This window comes from Bufo bufo, chromosome 10 (assembly GCF_905171765.1).
Source record: "Bufo bufo chromosome 10, aBufBuf1.1, whole genome shotgun sequence".
Classification (NCBI taxonomy): domain Eukaryota; kingdom Metazoa; phylum Chordata; class Amphibia; order Anura; family Bufonidae; genus Bufo; species Bufo bufo.
In genome coordinates, this window is record NC_053398.1 from 59,540,376 (window position 1) to 59,565,346 (window position 24,971).

A 24,971-nucleotide genomic window follows, 5' to 3' on the forward strand; every position below is an offset into this window, starting at 1 on the left:
CCCTTTGCGACCGAATCTGTGACACATATACGCAAAATATTGGCGTATGTCTATTCATAAGTGACTCCCTAAGTGTACGTCGGCTGAACCTGCAGATCTTGGTGGAACTGGCCAACTACCTAATGTGTATGGAGATCACCTGATTGTCTGTGTGTATGGGGGACAGAAGGACTGGCTTGTGGAATTTTAACAGACTTGATCTACTCATTTATTACAATTAACCCACCACAAGAAGACTCTATATTTATAAATTAAAGGAGCTGTCCAGGATTTACATATTGATAACCGATTCTGAGAATAAGTCATGAATATGAGATCAGCGGGCATGCTGGGAGTCAGATCCTGCCGATCTCATATTGGGGACTTATCCTTAGGAAAGGTCATGAATAGGTAAATCACAGAGGACCCCTTTAAACTTTATACCAAAATTAGGCCAGATTTCTGTCTGCAAAACAAAGATGAACGTGGACGTCCATATAACATCTGCGTACATCCATTTGTTTGTTTTCTGACCTATTCACAGAAGTGGACAGTATACTGCTACTGATGGACGGAGGTTTGGGAAGAGAAGTGGCAAATGAGGTTTAACACTGATAAATACTGTATATGGAGGGGGTTTAGAGGAGGGAAACCAAAGTAATAACTGCAATGGGTGGACTACAGTACCCTGAAAGATTATCAAAATTAGGGTTATTTTGTTTAGAAAAGAGATGACTGAGGGGAGATCTAATAACTATGTATAAATATATCAGGGGTCAGTACAGAGATCTCTGCCATCATCTATTTATCCCCAGGACTGTGACTGTGACGAGGGGACATCCTCTGCGTCTGGAGGAAAGAAGGTTTGTACACAAACATAGAAGAGGATTCTTTACGGTAAGAGCAGTGAGACTATGGAACTCTCTGCCTGAGGGGGTGGTGATGGTGAGTTCACTAAAAGAGTTCAAGAGGGGCCTGGATGTATTTCTGGAGTGTAATAATATTACAGGCTATAGCTACTAGAGAGGGGTCGTTGATCCAGGGAGTTATTCTGATTGACAAATTTTGAATCAAAACAAAAATTTTCCACTAAGATGAGGAAAATTGACTTCTGCCTCAGGATTTTTTTGCCTTCATCTGGAACTTTGCAAGATCACAGGCTGAACTGGATGTATGGCTTTTTTCAGTCTTACCGACTATGTTACTTGAATGAATGTGTCAGATGGAAAACAGACAAAAATGGTGCATGCTGCAAGTTTTGATGCACAGGCCAATTGTCAAGAGGACTGTACATCTTGCTTGAATGGGTCTGTGTGATATACGGGTGTAGTACATATAGCGAATGGACTGTACAAAAATAAAGATAACATAATACATGTTTGCTTGTGGTAGTCTGACTGCTCGGACCCCGCCATTATAGTCTATGGGTCATCACTGACGTCTCTAGAGTAAAGCAGAGCTAAAGGGGCACAGTGCCATGCTGCCGGCTCTAATGCTGAAGAGTCCGAATTTCTTTCAAGGTGTTAAAAATAATTTATTTGAGAAGTTTTTAGACAGTCATTCAAGTTCAAGCAGTCTTCCTGGAAAGAGAAATAAAAAGTATAGGCTAAACTAAAGGCACCCAAAATTATAAATGCTTATATCATGATTAGCACACATGTTCTGCCAATAATGTAATTTATAGGAGCGCCATCAGGCTGTGCTGGAGGTTTAGGATTTGTGTTCTTTTGGGATTTTTTTTTTCATTTTTTAAATTTTTTTATTCTGGATTAGCAAAACCAGAAGTTTCTTGCAACAGCTCATTAAGGGCTCATGCACACAAACATATTCTTGATCTGCATCCGATCCGCATTTTTTGCAGACCCATTCACTTCAATGTGCTGTCCGCATCCATATGTCTGTTCCATAGCATCCGCTACAATATTCCTATTCTTGTTTGCCTTATGGACAAAGATAGGACTGTTCTATTATGGGCCGAACGTTCTGTTTCCCCAAAATGCGGAACGCACTCAGCCGGTATCCATGTTTTGCGAATCTGCTATTTGTGGACCGCAAAACAGGAAACGGTCATGTGCATGAGCCCTAATGTTGATATCTGTCTGGTAGTTGTCTCTATATGTCTGTGTCTAGCTTTGTACTGTGTTCTCAGGCTAAGTCACAAGGATACATATGGTTTGCAAGAGAAGTGAAGTCTTGTAAATAGGAGTGCGAGACTTGGATTGTGGAATCGTTGGCAGATTGGAGAACATGGATAGGGCGGTAGAGATGAGGGAGTGCAGCACTGGAGAGATTTGTGGGTGAGAATGAGAAGTTCAGGTTGGATTCTACACTGTGTAGATAACCAGTGCAGTAACTGGCACAAGGAGGAGGCATCCGTGTGGTGTTCGGACAGATAGAGGAGCCTGCCTGCTGTATTCAGGGTAAATTGAAGTGGGGAGAGTATAGTAAGGGGAAGACCTGTATTATGTGGTTAGTTTTTGCATGTATTATATATCATCTTATACACTTGTCACATTTTATTTTAGTAATTATGATGTCTGCCCTTCCTAGCAAATACATTTCAAAAGATTACGGATATTAAAACAAAGGCATAAGTGTAATACACAAGAAAGCCACCGTGTGTCTCTGTTGCTGCAGGTATTGGGCCCGATCACAGAGATAAACTATGTATAGTTACTTTCCTGCTTGCTCCCAAAGACTTACTGTGAGGCCTAAGCTGAAGAACCTTTAGAAAATATTTAGGTAGGAGGACTCCGTCAGCATTCCCAGGTGTGAGGAGGACTCGGTTAACAGACCAGAAGAATGGGATTTGGTCTGGAAGACAAAAAAGGATGAGATGCGTATCTCCAACAACTGACCCATACAACAGAATCACGTGCACTACTTTTAATTCATTGTGCAGTGTAACCTTTAAAAATCTTAACCTAATAATCTGGGTGCAGCAATGAAGTTTTAGCCTTTCAATTTCCAGGTCATTTATTATAGGAGTAATGTTGTGTGAGAAACAGGTCTGATTAGGAGTGAAATATTGCATCGTTTGTATAAGATACAGAACAGACTCACCCGCCGTAGCTTTTGGAAGGTCTATAAATATTGCGAGTTCACAGTCCCTACGCATGCCTGCAGAGAGACATATTGACCATTAAGTCAATTTACAACACGGACATGCTAATGGACAGTTAATGAGCCAGTGACCACTTAATAGTGAGATTTGCCAGACACTATGCCAGACTTATATTGTGGCACAGCTCCGTACCACTCATGAGGTTCCTTCCCCGTGACTAAGAACACATTGGCGGCCCCATGAGACCAGTCTCGCTGAAATCGCACCCACTGCTGGGACGCCAGTTTACAGTTTGAATGAGATATTTCAAAACTGGCGCAAAGGAAAACTGGCTTAGTTGCCCATAGCGATCAGTGGAATCCCAACCTTTCATTTTTCAAAGAAGCTGTGAAAAATATAAGGTGGAATCTGATTGGTTGCTATGGGTAACTAAGCCAGTTCTCCTTTGCACTAGTTTTGATAAATCTCCCCCATTCTGTATAGTGGGGATTTTTTCCCCTCCTATCCTCTGGTCTATGATGAGCTTCCCAGTGCCCAGGACAACCATTCCTGCCCTCTGCTGGTCAGTAGGACATAGCGTGGCGCCGTGACCTCTATCATGTAGTAATGCTGAGGTATTGGCAGCAGAGATTCTTGGGGGGAATGTGGTGTTATACTGCGGCACATGGAGTGCATACAGGTTTATAATCTAGAAAAGTAAGGAACCAGTATGTCGCATCTCCTTGCACACGGCTTGGGTGTGTGCATGAGGCTTAAATGGGATTTTATGCAGATTTAGGGGTTTCATATGTAGGCCACCTGCACACATGGCATATTTTACCTCACTCAAAAGCAGCAGCCGACTTCTCAGACTGCAAGGCAACGGGTAGCCTCTGGGCCTAGTCAGTGTCAAAATCCTCATGTAACATATGCCGATTTCATTGCATATTTTGGGGTGTATTTTAAGGCTAGTTCCACAGGGTATATTTTATGCTGCTATCTGTCAACACAAGAGTACATCTTGATGACACAAAGTAAATCATGTGTTGTCTATGTATCACATCTGGAACCAATATAAAGGAGAGTAAACTGAGAAGCATCTCCAGTGGTGTAATGTTACTACATGGAAATAGAAGGAGCTGGATTAAGGCTATTGACTTGATCATTGTACACTGACACGGCACAGCTCTACCGGAGAACAGGAGGATCCCTTGTCAAAACTGTGCGACATGGGGTTAATAACCGTAATAATCACTGACCACTGATCACACCCTCCCCTTCTCCTGGAAGCTGCGTCGAAAAGTGGATGTGTGCCCTGTTCATACGAGAGAGGCCAGAGCGGAGAATTGAAGGCCAGTGACGAAGATACGTCCCATGTATGGCTTGTGGAGGAAGTTCTGCTCCTAATGGAGTGAAGTTAACATCCACCTAAAAAAAGAAGCAAGGGTATTAACAGATCGTAATGTTTTCACTACGCACACCCAGGTAATACAAGGAAAATTAATAGGATTTCACTTAGGTGAACATAATCACCAAAAAAGGGGATTTAATAAACTGCTGTAAAATGCTCATTGTCAACTGCTAGCAAAACTAAGATGGAGTCATAAGATGGACACGATTAGTTAGAAATCTGTGGGGGACCTGTATTGAATGTCCTTGGTTAGCGCAAATTTCCAGTGTTCCCTCGGGTTCAGAGGTTCTCATAGTAAATCGCTGCTTATCATTACACCTGACTACACGTTCAATGTCATTCTGGGAAAAGGAGCGAAACTGTTGTAGGCGAAGCAGGGAAGAAACTGGAACAAAGCCGTCTAAAAAGGAAAAAGGGAACAAGAAGACAAGGGGTTAAACTATAATTTAATGTTTCACTCTAATGGGCACCAATAAAGGTTTAAGTTCCAAAGAAAGGTCCAATTCTTTAAAGCGGTGATACACATTGGGGGTCTTTGTTTCCCCCTTAAACTGCCTTAGAAAGCACCTAATTTAGGGTACTTTCACACTAGTGTCATTCTTTTCCGGCATAGAGTTCCGTCAAAAGGGCTCTATGCCGGAAAAGAACTGATAAGGCATATCCCCATGCATTCTGAATGGATAGAAATGCGTTCAGTTTGCATCAGTATGCCTTCCGTTCAGTCACTGTCAGGCGTTTCGGCCGGACATAATACCGCAGCATGCTGCGGTATTATTTCCGTCCAAAATGCCTGATCAGTCGCCGGAATGCTGGATCCGGCATTAATTCCCATTGACTTGCATTAGTGCCGGATCCGAGATTGCAAAATAACTGAAGGACGGATCCGTCCTTCTATGCGCAGACCGGGAAAACTGTGAAAAAGACTGCAAGACGGATCCATCCATCGGCATGACAAGCGGAGAGACGGATCCGTTCTTGCAATGCATTTGTAGACTGATCCGCACCCGGATCCGTCTACAAATGCTGTCAGTTGTCACACTGATCGGCGGCTCAGACGACGGAACTGCCTGCCGGATCACACTAACGCTAGTGTAAAAGTTCCCTTACACGAGACTCAGGTCCTTTAACACTTCTGATTATTATATATGATCTTTTTTATGCTGCAGTAGAAAAGGTCTCGGAGATGAGCTCTTTATACCCTCATTAGCCAAAGCCAAGTCTGCCCCTTGGGAGCCCTTTCGCATTCAACAGTTCTGTAAAAACATCACCTAAAAAACAAAAAGAGTGAAATATACAGCACTCTGTGCTAGAGGTAGTTAGAACGTAATATGACACATAAAGCACTAGACGTCATGACATTATAGAATATTCTACATAGTAAGATCCATATTCACCCCTTCCTCAAAATACATTTCTTTATGCATAGAGTATAGGATGGTGTTCCTGATAAACAGCACCTACCTGACCCCATGGGCAAACCCAGCTCACTGGCTCCATGGCGCAAAGCATACGATAAAAGCTTTGATAACTGCACATCAGGGTCCTGGTGAAGATATAAATGCCAATATTAAATTACAATGCAACAAACCGAAATTCAATCTTCATGGTCGCCCTACTGAAAGGCTACGTGCGGCTCCCAGCGCATAGCTCTGGAGGGTTTTCCATATATTCGGGTAATGCTCCCTTAATAAAAGCACTTTACATCATTGAATCCATGATCTACAATACAACCTGCCTCAATAAACCCTGAATACCACATGACATTTTTGATGCAATATTTTATTTTTTAGATAAAGCCAGGAGACAATTTAAAAGGCAGAGAATCCTCTCCGAGCTTTAGCTCAAAAACTGCATGGAGGGGGGAGGAAGACGGACTTCTCTGCCCATAGCAACCAGCCAGAATATGGCTGAAATATGAGAGGTGGAAACCACTTGCTTGCTATAAGCCAGTTTTCCTTTACGTTCCCTCTACCCCACGGTGTCCGCTTTATTCTGGTGATTTTACGGGTGCACTCACACGCTGCAGAATGGGCTGCAGAATTTGAATAGGGCAGCAAGCCGATGGATTTCTGGAAGCCCCATTCAGGTGAAGGGAACGGATTTTCAGTAGCTGAAAATTCTGCAGCAAAATCCACAGCGTGTGAAGACACCCCAAAGAGGTTGTCCTATAGGAAAAACTCCTTTTTATATGCATCTCATAAAGGGGGTTCCTTGCTCGGGACCCCCTATATTAGTCAGAATGGAAAACTGGTCAACATGTAACGCTGCAGAGAGACTTAGGCTGGGTTCACACTTGAGCGTTTTACAGCGAGTTCAAACGCGCTGTAAAACGCTCAACACATGAAAACCAATGCTTCCCTATGGCCCTGGTTCTCACTTGAGCGTTTTACAGCGCTGAAAAACGCGCTGTAAAACGCCCTACGCTCAAACAAGTACTTGAGCTTCTTTGGGGCGTTTTGACGCGCGTTTGTGGCCATAGGACATTGCAGTCAATCACACAAACGCGCGTCAAACGCACGTTTACTATTGCAAAAAACGCGCGTCAAAAACGCGCGTCAAAAACGCGCGTTAAACGCGCATATCAAAGACGCTCAGGTCTGAACCCAGCCTAAGTGACCAGACATATCTGCCTCCATAAATAGCAGCTAATTGCCAGGGGTTAGACAAGCGATACCCATGGCTGGTCGGCTTCTATATAGAAAGGTGGTATCTTTGTAAGACAATCCATTTGAATAATCTACTATACAGGCAGAGCGCCATACACATGAGTGTGGCTGTACCTGGTACTGCAGCTCATTTCCTTTACTTGGTCTATAAGGATCTGATAATCAGCAATATTCCCTCATCTGGGGGTTATTCTCCTCTTCTACTGAACAGTACGTTATTCACGTCATGCAGGACGAGCTTCATGTTTCACCCCTTAAGGACTGGGACATTTTTTGTGTCTTTATTTTTTTACTCCACGACTACTAAGAGCCATAACGTTTTAAATCCTCCATTCACATGTTGTTTTTTGCAGGACAAGTTGTATTGTTTTAATGGCACAATTTTGATTTATCATAGCTTGTATTGGAAAACAGGAAGAAAATTCTTTTTGGTGTTAAATTGATAAAAATAAAATAAATCCAGGGTTTAGCGTGTGCCAAAAATGTCATGACCACCTTATTCTGTGTGTCAGTATAATTACAGCAATACCAAATTTAGTTACAATTTTCTATTATGTTTTACTTTTTTTCCCCATCTACAGAGCTGTGTGGGGGCTAATTTTTTGCAGGGCAAGCTGACATTTTATTACATTTCTTGGGGGGATCAATGTGACCAAAAAACAACGTTCACCACACGATAAATATTTTAATATGTTACAGTTTGGACATTTTCAGATGTATATTTTTTTATTATTTATATATATTTTTTATTTTTATTTTATTATTTATATTTATGTGCAAAATTTGGAAAGGGGATGAAATTGAATATTTGTGTTTTTAACTTACTGTCTTGTACTGTACTTTTTTGTCCCCCTTAGGCCTCATGCACACGACTGTTGTGTGCATCCGTGGCCGTTGTGCCGTTTTCCGTTTTTTTTTCGCGGACCCATTGACTTTCAATGGGTCCGTGGAAAAAAAAAAATCGGAAAATGCACCGTTTTGCAGCCGAGACCGTGATCCGTGTATCCTGTCCGTCAAAAAAATATGACCTGTCCTATTTTTTTGACGGACAACGGTTCACGGACCCATTCAAGTCAATGGGTCCGTGAAAGAACACGGATGCACACAAGATTGGCATCCGTGTCCGTGATCCGTGGCCGTAGGTTAGTTTTTATACAGACGGATCCGAAGATCCGTCTGCATAAAAGCTTTTTCATAGCTGAGTTTTCACTTCGTGAAAACTCAGAACCGACAGTATATTCTAACACAGAGGCGTTCCCATGGTGATGGGGACGCTTCAGGTTAGAATATACTAAAAGAACTGTGTACATGACTGCCCCCTGCTGCCTGGCAGGTGCTGCCAGGCAGCAGGGTACAGTTCCCCCCCCCCCTGCAGTTAACACATTGGTGGCCAGTGCGGCCGGCCCCCCCCCCTCCCTCCCCTGTAGTTAACTCATTGGTGGCCAGTTGGCCCCCCTCCCTCCCCTGTAGTTAACTCATTGGTGGCCAGTGCGGCCGGCCCCCCTCCCTCCCCTGTAGTTAACTCGTTGGTGGCCAGTGGGCCCCCCCTCCCTCCCCTGTAGTTAACTCGTTGGTGGCCAGTGGGCCTTCTCCCCTCCCTCCTCCTCCTAATTCAAATCTCCCCCCTATCATTGGTGGCAGCGGAGTGTACCGATCGGAGTCCCAGTTTAATCGCTGGGGCTCCGATCGGTAACCATGGCAACCAGGACGCTACTGCAGTCCCGGTTGCCATGGTTACTTAGCAATTTGTAGAACCATTATACTTACCTGTGAGCTGCGATGTCTGCGTCCGGTCGGGAGCTCCTCCTACTGGTAAGTGACAGGTCATGTCACTTACCAGTAGGAGGAGCTCCCGGCCGGATGCAGACATCGCAGCTCGCAGGTAAGTATAATGGTTCTACAAATTGCTAAGTAACCATGGCAACCGGGACTGCAGTAGCGTCCTGGTTGCCATGGTTACCGATCGGAGCCCCAGCGATTAAACTGGGACTCCGATCGGTACACTCAAATCCGACGGTATATTCTAACATAGAGGCGTTCCCATGGTGATGGGGACGCTTCAAGTTAAAATATACCATCGGATTGGAGAAAACTCCGATCCTATGGTATATTAACTCCTGACTTTACATTGAAAGTCAATGGGGGACGGATCCGTTTGAAATTGCACCATATTGTGTCAACGTCAAACGGATCCGTCCCCATTGACTTGCATTGTAATTCAGGACGGATCCGTTTGGCTCCGCACGGCCAGGCGGACATCAAAACGACTTTTTTTTCATGTCCGTGGATCCTCCAAAAATCAAGGAAGACCCACGGACGAAAAAACGGTCACGGATCACGGCAAAACGGAACCCGTTTTTGCGGACCGCAAAAAAATACGGTCGTGTGCATGAGGCCTTAGAGGACTTGTACATGCAATCTTCTGATCGCTTGTGCCATGGACTGCAATAGAATACCATTGCAGTCTATGGGATCTTCACAGGTTCCCTGGTAGGTCATGCCTCAGGCTCAGATTTACAGGCAGCTCTCAGAGCCCCGTGATTTCGCAGGAGGACATAGGGGTTCCTTTTCTCTGTCCAACACCATTGACAGTGGCATCTGAGGGGTTAACTGACTGTAATCATAGTCTTCTCTGTTCCTAATCACTGTCTGCGGGTGTCAGCTGTATTATACAGCCGAGAATGCCTTGTTCAGGGCGAGCTTCGCGAGTAAGCCTGCTCCATACTGCTCCTCAACACTAATCATTTATGCGTTAATGGGTTCTAGCTCATTCAAAAATATGGCAGAAGCCACCGAGATTCCAGCTTTCATTATTCTAGGCAAAGGAGCCAAAACCAATAGTGGAGCCTCCACAGACATAAGGTCTAAGGGAAAGATCTGCACTAGGGATGAGCGAACTTCTGTTTTTATGTTTGGCATACAATGTTCGGGTTATCTAAAAATTCCATTATGGATTCTGCTACCACGGGCCATAAGTTATGGTCCGTGGTAATGGAATCCATAACGGAATTCTTATATAACCCGAACGTCGAACTTGAAAACAGAAGTTCGTTCAACACTGATCTGCTCCTGTTCTTGGTTTTGGCTCACAATCACTGATGGAAATCACTGACGTGTGAATAAGGCATTAGGAAAAAAGGATTTGGATTGTGTTGGTGCCAATGAACAAAATGACTATTTCCTGGTGTCCCTGGAAGCCCCCCTGTATCTTACCGCTCATTCATTTACCTGGTTTCTCCCTCCTCTCCTCCTGTGACTGGCGTGTGATCCTTCCATAGCTGTCAGCGTCTAACACACAGAACAAAACCAACATAACTGTTATAGAAATAATCACAAAATCCGCAGATAATCTATATATTCACTTCCAAAGCCTAATGGCATTCACCAGCAGGGGGTTTTAATGACTGACTCAAGATAGGACACGCTGCTTCTTTTTCCCAAGTTTCTTAAAAAATAAATTTAAAAAAGGAACTTCTGCTTCCATTGAATTATTGGGAGGCTGTTCTGAGGTGTTTTTGGAGCTAATTTTGAGGCAGAAATACTCCTAAATCTGAGCCAAAATACTCTGTGTGAACTGGCTCTAGAGACACATTTACCACCATGCCTCACGCTGCATAATAAATGTGGGGCCCCCTTGTCTAATGAGGCGCAGCGTTCAAAACACATAATAAATATGGTGCCAATTAAAGCTACATTGGGGTGCATTTCGCTTAGTAAATGTGTCTTTCTCTGACATCACATCTTACACATTTTCCCACATAAATTATACATCACACAAGTCATGTTACAGTAAAATCTCATGTAAATGATTAAAACGACAAGAGGCCATTTGTGTAATTAGAATATACATGAAATTACTTTACATATTACCCCCTTCCACTTCCTCCTTCCTGAGCACGTCTGTGTTTCAAGCCTCGCTTAGTTACAGCAAACACGACTTGCATTACTGAGCATGCACAGTGACCTCTAGGGGTCCCTGCACATGTGCAAAGCCACCTTATGATCACAAGGCGCCATGTTGAGTAAGGGCATTCTAACTAGGTGTAATACATATCTGCCCAGCACCCAGTAATTGTATAAAAAGAGCTGATCAGCAACAACCACTGTCAAATAAGGAAACATTACCGAAGATGAAGAGATCCACTGGGATATAACACACATTCACACAGAGCAGAGCCAGTCCCCAAGGACTATAGGGTTATATATATTGTTAAGCAAACTTGTGTTTTCAAATTCAGCGTACAAGGTTCGGGTTATCTAAGAATTCTGTTATGGATTCCGCTACCACGGGTAGCGGAATCCATAATGGAATTCTTAGATAACCTGAACCTTGTACACCGAACTTGAAAACACAAGTTCGGTCATCCCTAATTATATACTGCAAGTTGCCAGGATAGTCAGTGCAGTCAGTCTTGCCACTTACACTAAAGCCATCTGCACACTTTACGTTTTTTCTGCCTGGATTGTTGTGCGGAATACCGCAGCGTATTACATTACCAGCAAAGTGTATGAGATTACACAAATCTCATGTATCCTTTGCAGATTGTTTCTGTGCGAAAATTTACCTGCTATGCAGATTTTAAATTAAATAGCATGTCAATTATGTTTGCAGTTTTAACTTTGGATTTCACAATTTTCCAATGAAGGGTGAGATCTGTGGCAAAAACGCATAAAAAAAAAATCGCTTCAAATCTGCACCAAAAACCACAGTTAGAAATTTGTGCGGATTTCCAGAGAATGGGTGATGCACGTGAGAAATCTTGGCGAGGAACAGACAAGAAGAAGAAAAAGAAGGAGGTTCTATGAGGATGAGAAATTATTTGTGGAAAAAGCAGTATATTTAGTATAGCTGTATAGCTGATCCGGGACGGCTCTTACTGGGATTAGTCAAAGTGCTGGGTGGGTGACTACTCCCCACATTCCAGGCCGGGTTTTGACTGGCCTATAAAAAACCCAGCCGGCAGTGTCAGCTGGGTGTGATTACCAATCTCTCTGACAGAGGAGCTCTGGCAATCGCCGGATTAGGATCTGAGCCGTGTTCTAGGCTTGAGGCCTGAGTTTGGGAGGTCTTCTCTGTCCTGAGCAATGCCGATCGGGTGTGAACTAACACCTAGGATTACAGGTGACCGTGTAGCTGTATGAACTGTCTAGTTGTGAACGAACACCAAAACTGCAAATGGACTGTCGTACTGTTTTGTTGCCATAAGTGTGAATAAACCACTGAAGTTTTTTTGAGTTACAAATTGGTCCTTGCCTCTTTACTGTGTCCTCTTGTCCTGTCTACTAGAGCGTCTCCCCACAATTGGTGGAGGATGCGAGCATCGCAGTGAGGCTGGCGTGAAGTCCGAAATATGTTTGTTTTACCGGGCACGGTTGTATGTCCTACATCAAACCAGCGAGATTACAACCCGTGTCCCTCGACAATTTGGAAGCTGTGGTTAAAGCCCCTTAAAGCAGGAGGCTAACCTGCAACAGCGGGAGGCCAATAAGCAGCAGCAGGAAACAAACCAGCTGCTGTTACAAAATGTGATGGCTTTACAAGCAGCAGGAGCATCCCAGAGCATCCATGATGCCCGGAAAGTGGTTAGTGCGCCGGTCCCCAAGATGACCCCTGCAGACGACATCGAGACCTATTTGGTGATCTTCGAGAAGGTAGCCATGAGAGAGAAGATACCCCGGGAGCAATGGGCTGAGGTCGTCGCTCCGTTCCTGGCATCTGGACCCCAGCAGGTGTGTTTTGACTTACTGGACGATCAAGCGGCTGATTACCAGACAGTAAAGGGTGAGATCCTGGCGAGACTGGGGGTGAATGTATTAGTCTGGGGCCAGCAGGTGCCTCAGTGGGAGTTTAACCTGGCTGAGCCCACGAGGCCCCAGTATTATACCCTATTGCACCTGTTGCAAAAATGACGTGCTGAGTCCCACTGCTATGCTAGACTGTGTGTTGGCTAATGTGTTCTGGAGGGCTTTGCCGTACTCCCTCCAGCACTGGATCGGCCAGGTGTATCCTGGTAATGCCCTTGAGATGGTGGACCTGGTGGAACGCTATGAGGCTACCAGGAATTTGAAAGGGGGTTCGTTTGGGAGGGGGGCAGCCAAACCCCATCAATCTCCATCACAGACCCAGGGACTTGTGCCAACCAAGCCTGCCCGGGGTGTACCCCCCATAGACCCGGCTCCGATAGTATGCTGGCGGTGTCAGAAGCCTGGCCACGTAAGGGTCGACTGTTCCCATCGGGGCGAACCCATGGAGACTAACTATGGATACCGCAACTCGTTGTACGCCAGGAAGCTGTGTGCATCAGGTATCCCAGAGACTATAGACAATAGCCACCTGTGCCTGGCAGAAGTGGGAGACACTCTGGCAGTGGCTTTGTTGGACTTAGGGAGTCTGGTGTCCCTGGTAAGAGCTACCCTGGTGCGGCGCGACGAGTATACTGGCCTAAAAATCGGGGTTGTGTGCATACATGGAGATTTAAAGGAATATTCCACCACCCTGGTGTCTCTATCCACAAGAGGCGGCAGATGGACCCATGAGGTGGACGTTGCCACCACTTTACCTTATGAACTAATAATAAGGAGAGACTTTCCGGACTTCCTGGCCCTGTGGCCGACCGTGAGAGTTGTTGATGCCCCTGAGTTAGGGGTAACTCCAGCAGAGTGGCCTGGCTCGGGCGGGAGGCCAGAACCCTGGGAACCGGAGGCCGAAGGGCCTGTGGTAGGGGTGATCGCCACTTCGGTGGAAGAGGGGGAGACAACCCCACTGAGTGTGTTGGTAGGAGACATTGAGGACTTGCCGTCGGGTCCTGAATTGGCAGACCTCAATGTCTCAGGTGAAAATTTCGGAAGCGCACAACATTGGGACCCAACCTTATTCCGGGCCTGGGAGAATGTGGTAATAATTGATGATGAACCACAAAAACCTGGGGTCGAGTCGATGTTTCCCCGTTTTGTCGTTCACCAGGAAATGCTGTATCGGGTAAACCAACTACGGGGTGAGCATGTTGAACAGCTGGTGGTGCCCAAGATGTATCGCAAACTCATATTGGAGCTTGCCCACCAACATGTTCTTGGGGGTCACTTGGGATGGCAGAAAACGCAGGACCAGATACTACAGCGGTTTTTCTGGCCCAGTGTGTTCAGAGAGGTAGAAGAGTTTTGTAAATCTTGCCCAACCAGCTAGATAAATAGCCCTCAGCCACATTTCCGGAGTCCCCTGGTACCTCTTCCGATTATCGAGGTCCCGTTCGAGCTACTCGCTATGGATCTCATAGGCCCAGTACCGAAGTCTGCTAGAGGGCACCAACACATCTTGGTGGTCCTCGACTATGCCACTTGGTACCCGGAGCGGGTGCCACTGCGACATACACCAGCCAAACTGATAGCAAAGGAGTTAATGGAGATGTTTTCCCGAGTGGGACTACATAAAGAGGTTCTGACTGACCAAGGGACTCCTTTTATGTTCAAGGTCATAAATGAAATCGGTAAGTTGCTCCACATAAAACAGCTACGTACGTTCGTGTATCATCCGCAAATGGATGGCCTGGTAGAAAGATTTAATCAAACATTAAAAAACATGTTAAAAAGAGTGGTGTCTAAGGATGGGAGGGACTGGGACCTTCTTCTGCCCTATCTCATGCTCGCAGTGCGAGAGGTGCCCCAGGCCTCTAATGGGTTCTCGCCCTTCGAACTGCTATATGGTAGACACCCTCGCGGTCTGTTGGACATAGCCAAAGAAGCATGGGAACAACAACCCACATCGCACAAAAGTGGTATTGAGTACGTCACCCAGATGCAAGGACGGATGCAGACAGTGTTGCCTCTGGTCAGGGAGCATATGGAGGCAGCGCAGCAAGCCCAGAGTAGGGTCTATAATCGGCAGGCTCAGGTCCAGAACTTTAACCCGGGTGATCGGATTTTGGTTCTGGTACCAACCATAGACAGTAAGTTTCTAGCTAGGTGGCAGAGGCCCTACGAGGTACTCGAGAAAATTGGAGAGTGTTAAATTACAAGGTACACCAGCCAGGGCGGCGAAAGCCGGAGCAGATGTACCATGTGAATTTACTAAAACTATGGACAAATAGGGAGTCCTCTACGGAAGACAGCCTGCGGCCGGGTTTTCTAGGAGAAGTGGTTCAGGCCCCTCGGTCTGATGCAAGAGAAGCAGGTGCCAACAGTGAAAATTGCCGACAGCCTCTCCTCTAAACAGGCTCAGGAAGCCAGGGAGTTCATTAGTCGGAACACGGATGTGTTCTCCGACCTCCTTGGACGCACTTTCACTTGAATTCCTTTATTGTACTCACCATCACCACCTCCTCAGGCAGAGAGTTCCATAGTCTCACTGCTCTTACCGTAAAGAATCCTTTTCTATGTTTGTGTACAAACCTTCTTTCCTCCAGACGCAGAGGATGTCCCCTCGTCACAGTCACAGTCCTGGGGATAAATAGATGATGGGATAGATCTCTGTACTGACCCCTGATATATTTATACATATTAATTAGATCTCCCCTCAGTCGTCTTTTTTCTAAAGTGAATAACCCTAATTTTGATAATCTTTCAGGGTACTGTAGTTGCCCCATTCCAGTTATTACTTTAGTTGCCCTCCTCTGGACCTTCTCCAGCTCTGCTATGTCTATGTCTGCCTTGTTTACAGGAGCCCAGAACAGTACTCCATGTGTGGTCTGACTACTGATTTGTAAAGTGATAGGACTATGTTCTTATCACGGGCATCTATGCCCCTTCTGATGCAACCCATTATCTTATTGGCCTTGGCAGCAGCTGCCTGACACTGGTATTTGCAGCTTAGTGTGCTGTTTATTCAAATTCTTAGATCCTTTTCCATGTCAGTGTTACCGATTGTTTTATCATTTAGTATGTACGGGTGACTTGCATTGTTCCTTCCCATGTGCATAACTTTACATTTGTCAGTTTTAAACCTTATCTGCCACTTATCTGCCCAAGCCTCCAATCTATCCAGATCCCTCTGTAGTAGTATACTGTCCTCTTCAGTGTAAATTACTCATTAATAAATATATTGAAGAGAATAGAGCCCAATACTGACCCCTGAGGAACTCCACTAGTGACAGTGATCCAATCTGAGTATGTACCGTTAGTAACCACCCTTTGTTTTCTATCATTGAGCCAGTTACTTACCCACATACAGACGTTTTCTCCCAGTCCGAGCATTCTCATTTTATATACTAACCTTTTATGTGGTACAGTGTCAAATGCTTTGGAGAAGTCCAGATATATGACATCCATTGATTTGCCGCTGTCAAGTCTAGAACTTACCTCCTCATAGAAACTGATTAAATTAGTTTAGCATGACCGATCCCTCACGAAGCCATGCTGATATGGCGTTATTTGCTTATTTCCATTGAGATGCTCTAAGATAGCATCTCTCAGAAAACCTTCAAACAGTCTACCCACAACAGATGTTAAACTTACCGGCCTATAGTTTCCAGGCTCTGTTTTTGGACCCTTTTTGAATATTGGCACCACATTTGCCATGTGCCAATCCTGTGGGACATTCCCTGTTAGTATAGAGTCCGCAAATATCAGAAATAGGACTAGAGGGGTTAAAAAATAATAATAATAATTTAACTCACCTTAATCCACTTGTTCGCGCAGCCGGCATCTCTTCTGTCTTCTTTTGTGAGGAATAGGACCTTTGATGACGTCACTACGTTCATCACATGGTCCGTCACATGATCCGTCACCATGGTAAAAGATCATGTGACGGACCATGTGATGAGCGTAGTGACGTCATCAAAGGTCCTATTCCTCACAAAAGAAAACAGAAGAGATGCCGGCTGCGCGAACAAGTGGATTAAGGTGAGTTAAATTATTATTTTTTTTTTAACCCCTCCAGCCCTATTGTACTATGCATTCTGTATTCAGAATGCTATCATTTTCCCTTATAACCATGTTATAAGGGGAAATAATACAATCTACACTACAACTACCCCAAACCTGAACTTCTGTGAAGAAGTTCGGGTCTGGGTACCACAGTCGGTTTTTTATCACGCGCATGCAAAACACATTGCACCCGCACAATAAAAACTGAACATCGGAACGCAATCGCAGTCAAAACTGACTGCAATTGCGTACCTACTCGTGCGGGTTTGCCGCAATGAACCGGGACACATTCGGAACTAATCCGGACACGCTCGTCTGCAAGGGGTCTAAGGGATTGCCCTGAGGGAAGAAAGGGTGCGCCCTCCACTGTGATCTGTGAGTACTACTACCTTCATCATAGCCACCACTCCTCCCATCCTAAATTCCCCTCCGGGTCTCTGCACGTCCAGTGGCTGAGGCGTGGTCTGGTGTGTCTTGAATCATGCAGCCATGCAAGCCGTGGCAGTATTCAACTACCTCATTAACAAGTGATTGTTTGTTCAATGTTCATTATTGATGGTTGTGCGATAAACCACAAAACCACATAGCCAAAAACAATGAACAAGAGTACACCTCTAAATAATTGTGGTGCATATGACGCAAGTGGACAACAGCGGCCTTAGGCCTCATGCACACGACCGTGCCATTTTTTGCAGTCCGCAAACCGCGGATCCGCAAAAAACTGAAGCCGCCCGTGTTGCCTTCCGCAATTTGCGGAATGGAACGGGCGCCGGCAATATAAATGCCTATTCTTGTCCACAAAGCGCGGACAAGAATAGGACATGTTATATTTTTTTAGCGGGCCCGCGGAACGGAGCCACGGATGCGGACAGCACACGGAGTGCTGTCCGCATGTTTTGTGGCCCCATTGAAGTGAATGGGTCCGCATCGGAGCCGCCGAAACGGCGGCTCGGATGAGGACCCAAACAACGGTCGTGTGCATGAGGCCTTAATAGATCTCCTCCAGTTTTTTTTCTGCTGGAGACAGCAGAAATGAAAATAAAACGTGGGCACTGCGGACTGTCCCTAAATTTACAGAGTTTGGCAAGCCTGGTCCTGTATTGTGGCTGGAAGAAATTCTTCAACCATTTTACGTTTCTTAAAGGGGTTCCAGGACTTAGAGATCAATGACATATCCTGAGATCTGTGGGAGTCCGACACTCTGCACCCCCGCCGATCAACCATTTCAAGCAGTCATTGACAACAGACACTATACAATATATGGTACTGGAAATAGACCACTCTGTATACTGTTTAGTGGCCAGAATGGGAGCTGAGTATACCGCCACTGAAATGTACACAGTGTTTGGAGTTTTCTGCTTTTGCTCCATACGTTGTATAGTTTCTGGCGCCACAGATGCCCAAAACAGGGGGGTGGGGTGTCGGACCCACACTGATCTGATATTTATGACCTATCCTGAAAATAGCTCATCAATATCTGTAGCCTGGACAACCCTGTACATTTTATATTGAAGCAACACTTCCATGACTCTCAATACTGTAGATCCCATTACCAGTTTTATCCCTGTCACTATGTAACTCTCGCTGTCTCTTTCACATTTGGCCTGTTCCTCTATAAACAACACAATTGGCGCCTCACCTAAAATGAAAGTAAAGAACACAGCTCTAAAACCAGTTCTCTAAACTACTGGTCATTGCTCCCTGCTTATTGACCTCTACCTTCAACAAGCACTCCACTGAAATTCCCACAGGATGCCTCCTCCACCAGCCTGATGGAAGCCGCTGTCCCCTGCAGCCCCTTCATATCTCATACACACACAGTACTACCTACTGCATAAAAGAGAACCGAACACTTTAGAAGCTGACAATCTTTAGAAACCTTTAGAAGGTTGATTAATCTTAAAAAAATTACACTTTATCTCCAAGTGTTTATTTAAAATATTAGAAAAATGGTAATTTCATTTTCCAAGCTTCATGTCTTTTCACAGGTCTGTCCAGTTTGTGCCCGAGACTGGGCGTAGTCAGCAGTCATCTCATCATCATTATAGGGCAGTATGAAACTCACACTCTGTAAACAATAAAAGAGTTCCCCTATTGGCTAACAGTGAGGACCCTCCTACAGAAATCCCTCTATATAACACAGGGGAGTAGCTAAAGGCTCATCGGTCCTGGTGCAAGGGTTCAGCTTGAGCCCACCTTCCCTCAGGGCTTTGTGGCCAGCGGCAGGGGAGCACATCTTTTGCCTTTGTGCTGCCTGAGGCAAACATTGAACCGGTACCCCCCTCCCCCATGCCAAATTCTTGACCTCCAGCCAGGGGTGTAACTTGACCATCAAGCACTTTCTATAATACAGGTGTCTTTTTATGCGGCACAAGGGTCTTTGGGCCCCCTCAGGCTCCTGGGCCCGATAGCGATGGCTACCTCTGCACCCCCTATAGTTGTGCTCCTGATATAACCGATTCAGAGCAACCTCTAGGTGGTGGCAGAGTGACTCACACATGTTCTATCTGCAAATTTCAGTCAGATCGTACTCCCAAGTGTGGCACCCTGAATGCTTTGCATCTGCTACTCTTAGGCTAAATTCATACTGGGCTTGCAGTGTCCATTTACTGTGGGGCAGAAAAGCTCCTGATCCATCAGTCAGATGTACATATCTATATGTCCCTACTTACCTGACAGAGGCCAAAAAAGACTGGTGTTTAACGCTGTGTCTTTTCTTTGGGTTGTATGAAATAGCAAAGTCTGGTGAGACAGTCGGGAGGTGGTGTACAGTCTCTGGGCCCATACAACACCCTACAATTTTCTGCACAGTAAAAATACAGTCAAAATCAAAGGCGTACAAAACTCAACTGAGAATTTCTGCCCCTTTGCTCCAGTCTTAGACAGAGGTCCCAGCATCCATGTCCCACTGAGGAAGGGGCGTTAGACCCTGAAACGCGTCTGGCATTACAGAGTGAGCGTGGGAATATCACAAACAAAAAAAAAGGAAGCCTGGAACCAAAGGAAATAAGAAATAAAGCAAGAAAACCTGCTTGAATCCAAAAGCTGGAAGAGCAGTCTCCAAACAGTGACGTCATCAAAGCGTCTACCCGGTCCCCCGGACAACCAGGTCACGTGGGACGCCACGTACGGCCAGCACATCACATGGGACGCTGTGAGTGCACGGCCGCCTGGATACAACGCTGCGGAGAGCAGTGAAGAGGGGTAAGACCGCGCTCATTCGTGAGCATTACAGAACCTGTGAAGCAATTATAAGTTAATCAATTGCACTGTGAAGTGAATACTTCGGATTCAGCTGACATTCGGTACCAGTTGTGTTTCTTGCACGCTACGGAATCCAGTGCAGCACTAACATTGTGCATTGTGGTTTTGGCCATACTATCAGCCTCCACGTGTATTTATAGGACATTGCGGGCACGCTGTTGTATATATAGAACTTTGGGACTTCAATACACCCACAGGAATTCCTCCCTATTATAGTTTCACACTATCTGTTACTATTTGCATAGGTATATGTGTGTCTACATGTATGTTTTTATATAAATTTTTAGGGGTATGTTTTTAGACTAAAATAGTCCATTATTCGTCACCACCACTGTGTTTCCCTTCTGAGTGTGCCCCTTCATATTGCTTACACTTTTCCAGGATAGGTGCTATTTTTAAATTAAATTCAGCCCCACAGGATACGATGAATACAGCACTAATCAGATGGAGTCGCAAGCAAAATTCACAAAATTTACTTCCAGTGGGTTGCAGGTGACGTCTTCTGTGAAGATAAATGTTATCGTTCTTCATCTTCTCCATTAGGGCCAGACTGCCATGGCATTACTTCGAGCTACAAATTCAACTTTGCAGATGCTGCGTTCATTCAGAAATATATGTCTGGCTGGCTCGGTGCAATGCCTTGGAAACAGCTTAGGCAGGGTGCTGAATGGAGAGTACTTCCAGTAAGTCTCTATACAGGACTGGTCTCTTTAAGGAGATTCATCCCCCTGCCTAAGCTGCTTCCAAGACATCGCACTGAAGCAGCCAGAATCCTACTCCGCACCCCGAAACAGCTGTCTATGGATAGATATCTGGCCTAGCTATACTCTCTTGTCAAATCCCAAGGTTTATTAGAAAGTCAGATCTCATGGGGAGCTACTTCCAATAGGTGGCGCTGGTGAGATGGTTCTCTTTCTTGGGAGTAATTGCAAAAAGAATCATGTCAGATAGTCATTCTAATTATTTTCTGCCATCTCATCCACAGCTCATGCTGACAGCACAGTTCTTCAGGATACAACCACTATTATCTGGATCCATTAGTGAAAGGACTTAACTACTTATTAACCATGTGAACTCGGGAAGCCATCTCTTAACAGCTGTATTGACAAGTCATTTGTTTTGCACATTCACTAATATCCACTGACAGCATGTGGCTTTAGATAAGGACCTAAGTTATTTGGCCACTAGTTATCAATCCTGAGCCCCTATTAACAGACAGGCGAGAAGAGCAGCTGACAGTGAAGACATTAAGTGATCAGATGAAAAAACTCAACTCATGTATTAAGGTGCCCAATACATCGTCAATAGCTGTCAGCCAAACACTTGTTTGGACAACAGCTATCTCTCCTGGTTTCCCCACACACATACAGGTGAAACTCGAAAAATTAGAATATCGTCCAAAAGTCCATTTATTTCAGTAATGCAAATTAAAAGGAATTGCATTAATGCAGTTTAAAATTAGAATTTTGTGAAAAGGTTCAATATTCTAGGCTCAAAGTGTCACACTCTAGTCGGCTAATTAATCCATACCCCCTGAGCAAAGGGTTCCTGAGATTGTGACTTTGGGGTTTCATAAACTGTAATCCCTAATCATCCAAATTATAACAAATAAAGGCTGGAAATATCTCGCTTTGCATGTAATGAGCCTATCTTATATATTAGTTTCACCTTTTAAGTTGCATTACTGAAATAAATGAACTTTGCATGATATTCTAATTTTTTGAGTTTCACTTGTAGACCTGTGTACTTCTTTTACAGTATGGTCAGGATGGTCTTTCCTGACCATTGTCTGCCTGTTTGCCTCTTTTAAATGCAGCAATAATAACTACTGCATAGGGATAACAGAACATTAGTACGTTGCTTATTTGTCCGGTGATCAGTGGATCAAACGGCCCTTGACTGTGTACACATCTGAGTTAGAAGCCTCCATTGCAGATCTCGTCATAAATGTCTGACCAAATATCACAGCATGCTGTACCATTTTGTCTGGTAAGATGAAGGACACTGTGAAGAAACTTAATGGACGCCAATATAGTCAGTGTTGGTGTCTGTCAAGCAGTGAATCCAGTACTGCCGTTATTTTTATTATTTTGGTCAATTGATGGAATAACAACTGGCCATTCGAAAACAATAGGACCTGCCCCCAAAAGACCAATGTGCACGAGCAGCTTTGAACTCCTCCATGTTATTTTCACACTGAAGTGTAGACTCTGTCTCCTTTAACTTAAAAATAGGAGACATGGATTCAGTACTCTGTTATTAGTGAGAACTGGGTGTACCATGATGCGGTTGGCAAGAATAACAATACTTTCACCAAAATAAGCTGCAAAGCCCTCAACTTTCATTAAACAAATAGAGAAGTCCTCTAAGCCTTTAGGAGGGCTGTGCATTTCACAATACAATGTTTGCTCATGTCTGTTTGTGTTTGGTGTGTGTCAGTACTGTGTAACATTCAGCCTAATGCCGTGTATGAAAAGTTTCTCTTTTTGTGTCCTGAATGTTGTTAGACACTTTTATAATGTAGATGATTAGAATCAGTAAAATGTGCACAGGACAACGGTGCAGTAGAGGAAAGCTCTGAGACCCCTTTTACATGGCCAATTGAGCAGTCAATTATCAGGAATGAATCACTCATTCCCAATATTTGCTGGCTCATCAAAGTAGGTGAGAGCTGCATTTATAAATGGTTATGACCTACACGGAAACACCAAGATCTTCTCTGACAGATCTCCCAATATTAATAATGTAACCTTATAAAACCATCATAAAAGCAACTGCTTCTCCATAAGTAAATGTCCATAAGCAAATATAACTGTATCAGACACTGGGCAATTTCACCCTTCTGATTATACATGTCAGCCCCAGGAATTCACATGCAGCTTTCTCGCCTTAGGACTTGTGGCTTCAGCGCCTGCTCTGATGCTCAGCATCTTGTGACCCCCAATTCATCTGCTTTGGCATCCAGAAGATAAAAAACAAAGTTAGTAGGCACATTCTAATGCACTGGTGCATGTTGGCATGGCCAAAAATACAACAGCACTGTGCAAACACAGAACATATGAACTAATGCTATACTCACTATGTGCATAAACCTAAGGTACATAGCAAATATATTTTCATCAAAATCATTTGCGCCCATCCACCACAGCAAGGTGTCCTCTTGCCATGGTGAATGGGCACAAATGATTTTGTCTAAAATATATTTGCTAAGTACCTCAGGTTTATGCGTATAGTGAGTATAGCATTAGTTCATATATTCTGTATTTGCACAGTGCTGTTGCATTGTGCTTGGTGTCCAGAAGATTCAACGCTCATTTCCTTGCTCTCTTCACTACGGATGTTGCACAAGATAAATCCTCTGGCTGGTTCAATTGTGAATTGTGAAGTAGTATGAGGAGAGAGGGAGGACAAGATAAAAAGTGAAGACTGGGTAGATTCCGATGTAAAAAAGTGGCTCCCCTGCTCCCTTTATTTTATATCTTACATGATGCTTCTCTTGGACAATAAAACCATAAAAAAAAATGTTGGTACCCAACCGGTTTCGCCACAATACAGCTTCATCAATGGTATACCATCATATGCTACACTCTCCATTATATTCCTCCACCCCAACAGTTAACTTCTTAGTTCACCACACAAATAAAAAAGAAAGTATAAAAATGCAGTGTCTGAACAATCTCCTAACTCCCAATGCAGCTTTTTATTTAGAATTTTTTCCTATCACCCAAACAAACCTCTACTAGAACTAAATATTGTTAAAAAAGGAAATAGTTGTCCAAGTCCGTCATTATAGATCCATTGTATATATTCTAAGATGTCCGAATAAAATGACTTCCAGTTCAATATTCAGCCTTTTAGGGGCCAACTTCAACATCATCTCTGTTACTTTCTGCAGTAGTTGATTTTGTAGCAAAACGATCATAGAGAGGCAAAGAGCATTATCAATTATGTTACTGCTCCGTGTCTCTGCTGTCCGGAGCGGGGCTTGGCTCTCTTTCACACAGCGGATTAGCCACACGGGATCCGCTCGTGTTAAAGAGGCCTAAGCCCAATGCATGGCTACACTCACCCAGTCCTAATAAAATCTGGTCCTACCTCATCCAGGGTGTCACTGGCGTCGGCGTGATGTCCACTGGATCCAGAACAAGGTCCCTGTGGTAATAGAGAAAAAACGAATAATCACATAAGGAAGGGTTGGTGACTGCCCCTATGAAACTACCAGCAGGGGGCGCTGTGCTGGCTGGTAGACTGAGCTATGTCAATGTATAGCAGGGTAATTTAGGACATTTCCCCTAAGTGCTACCACACAGTACTAATGTCCACATTGTGGCCACTCACAGTACTAATGCCCACCTTGTGGCCTTTCACAGTAATTAAGACCACCTTGTGGTCCCTTCACAAAAGTTATGTCCTTCTTGTGGCCCCTCATAGCAGTTACAGTCAGGTCCATAAATATTGGGACATTGACACAATTTTAACATTTTTGGCCCTATACACCACCACAATGGATTTGAAATGAAACAAACAAGATGTGCTTTACCTGCAGACTGTCAGCTTTAATTTGAGGGTATTTACATCCAAATCAGGTGAACGGTGTAGGAATTACAACAGTTTGCATATGTGCCTCCCAACCGCCTCCGGACCGCCTAACGCAGGGTCGCATTCCGGAGGCGGCAGCAGCTCCAGGCAGAGTCACGCATATACGCGTCATCTCGCGAGACGCGAGATTTCGCTCAAAGCCGGCCCGCAC

General features: G+C 44.6%; 1 protein-coding gene across 5 annotated transcripts; it reads right to left on the reverse strand.

The window, feature by feature from the left end:
• Positions 1–1,110: 1,110 nt before the first annotated feature.
• Positions 1,111–24,346, reverse strand: TRPT1 (tRNA phosphotransferase 1). 5 transcript variants are annotated; one of them, XM_040410455.1, is made up of 8 exons: positions 24,291–24,346; positions 10,328–10,387; positions 5,895–5,976; positions 4,664–4,833; positions 4,282–4,450; positions 3,043–3,099; positions 2,683–2,793; positions 1,111–1,559 (listed from the first exon to the last, which is right to left on the reverse strand). In XM_040410455.1, exons 2-8 carry the CDS (start codon positions 10,373–10,375, stop codon positions 1,537–1,539), a joined length of 660 nt encoding a protein of 219 aa, XP_040266389.1. In that variant the 5' UTR covers positions 10,376–10,387; positions 24,291–24,346; the 3' UTR covers positions 1,111–1,536. The 5 variants fall into 5 exon arrangements, with proteins under 5 accessions (XP_040266389.1, XP_040266387.1, XP_040266390.1 ...); XM_040410453.1 differs by lacking the exon at positions 24,291–24,346 and adding an exon at positions 10,958–11,005; XM_040410456.1 differs by lacking the exon at positions 24,291–24,346 and adding an exon at positions 10,963–10,979.
• Between the last annotated feature and the right edge of the window lie 625 nt (positions 24,347–24,971).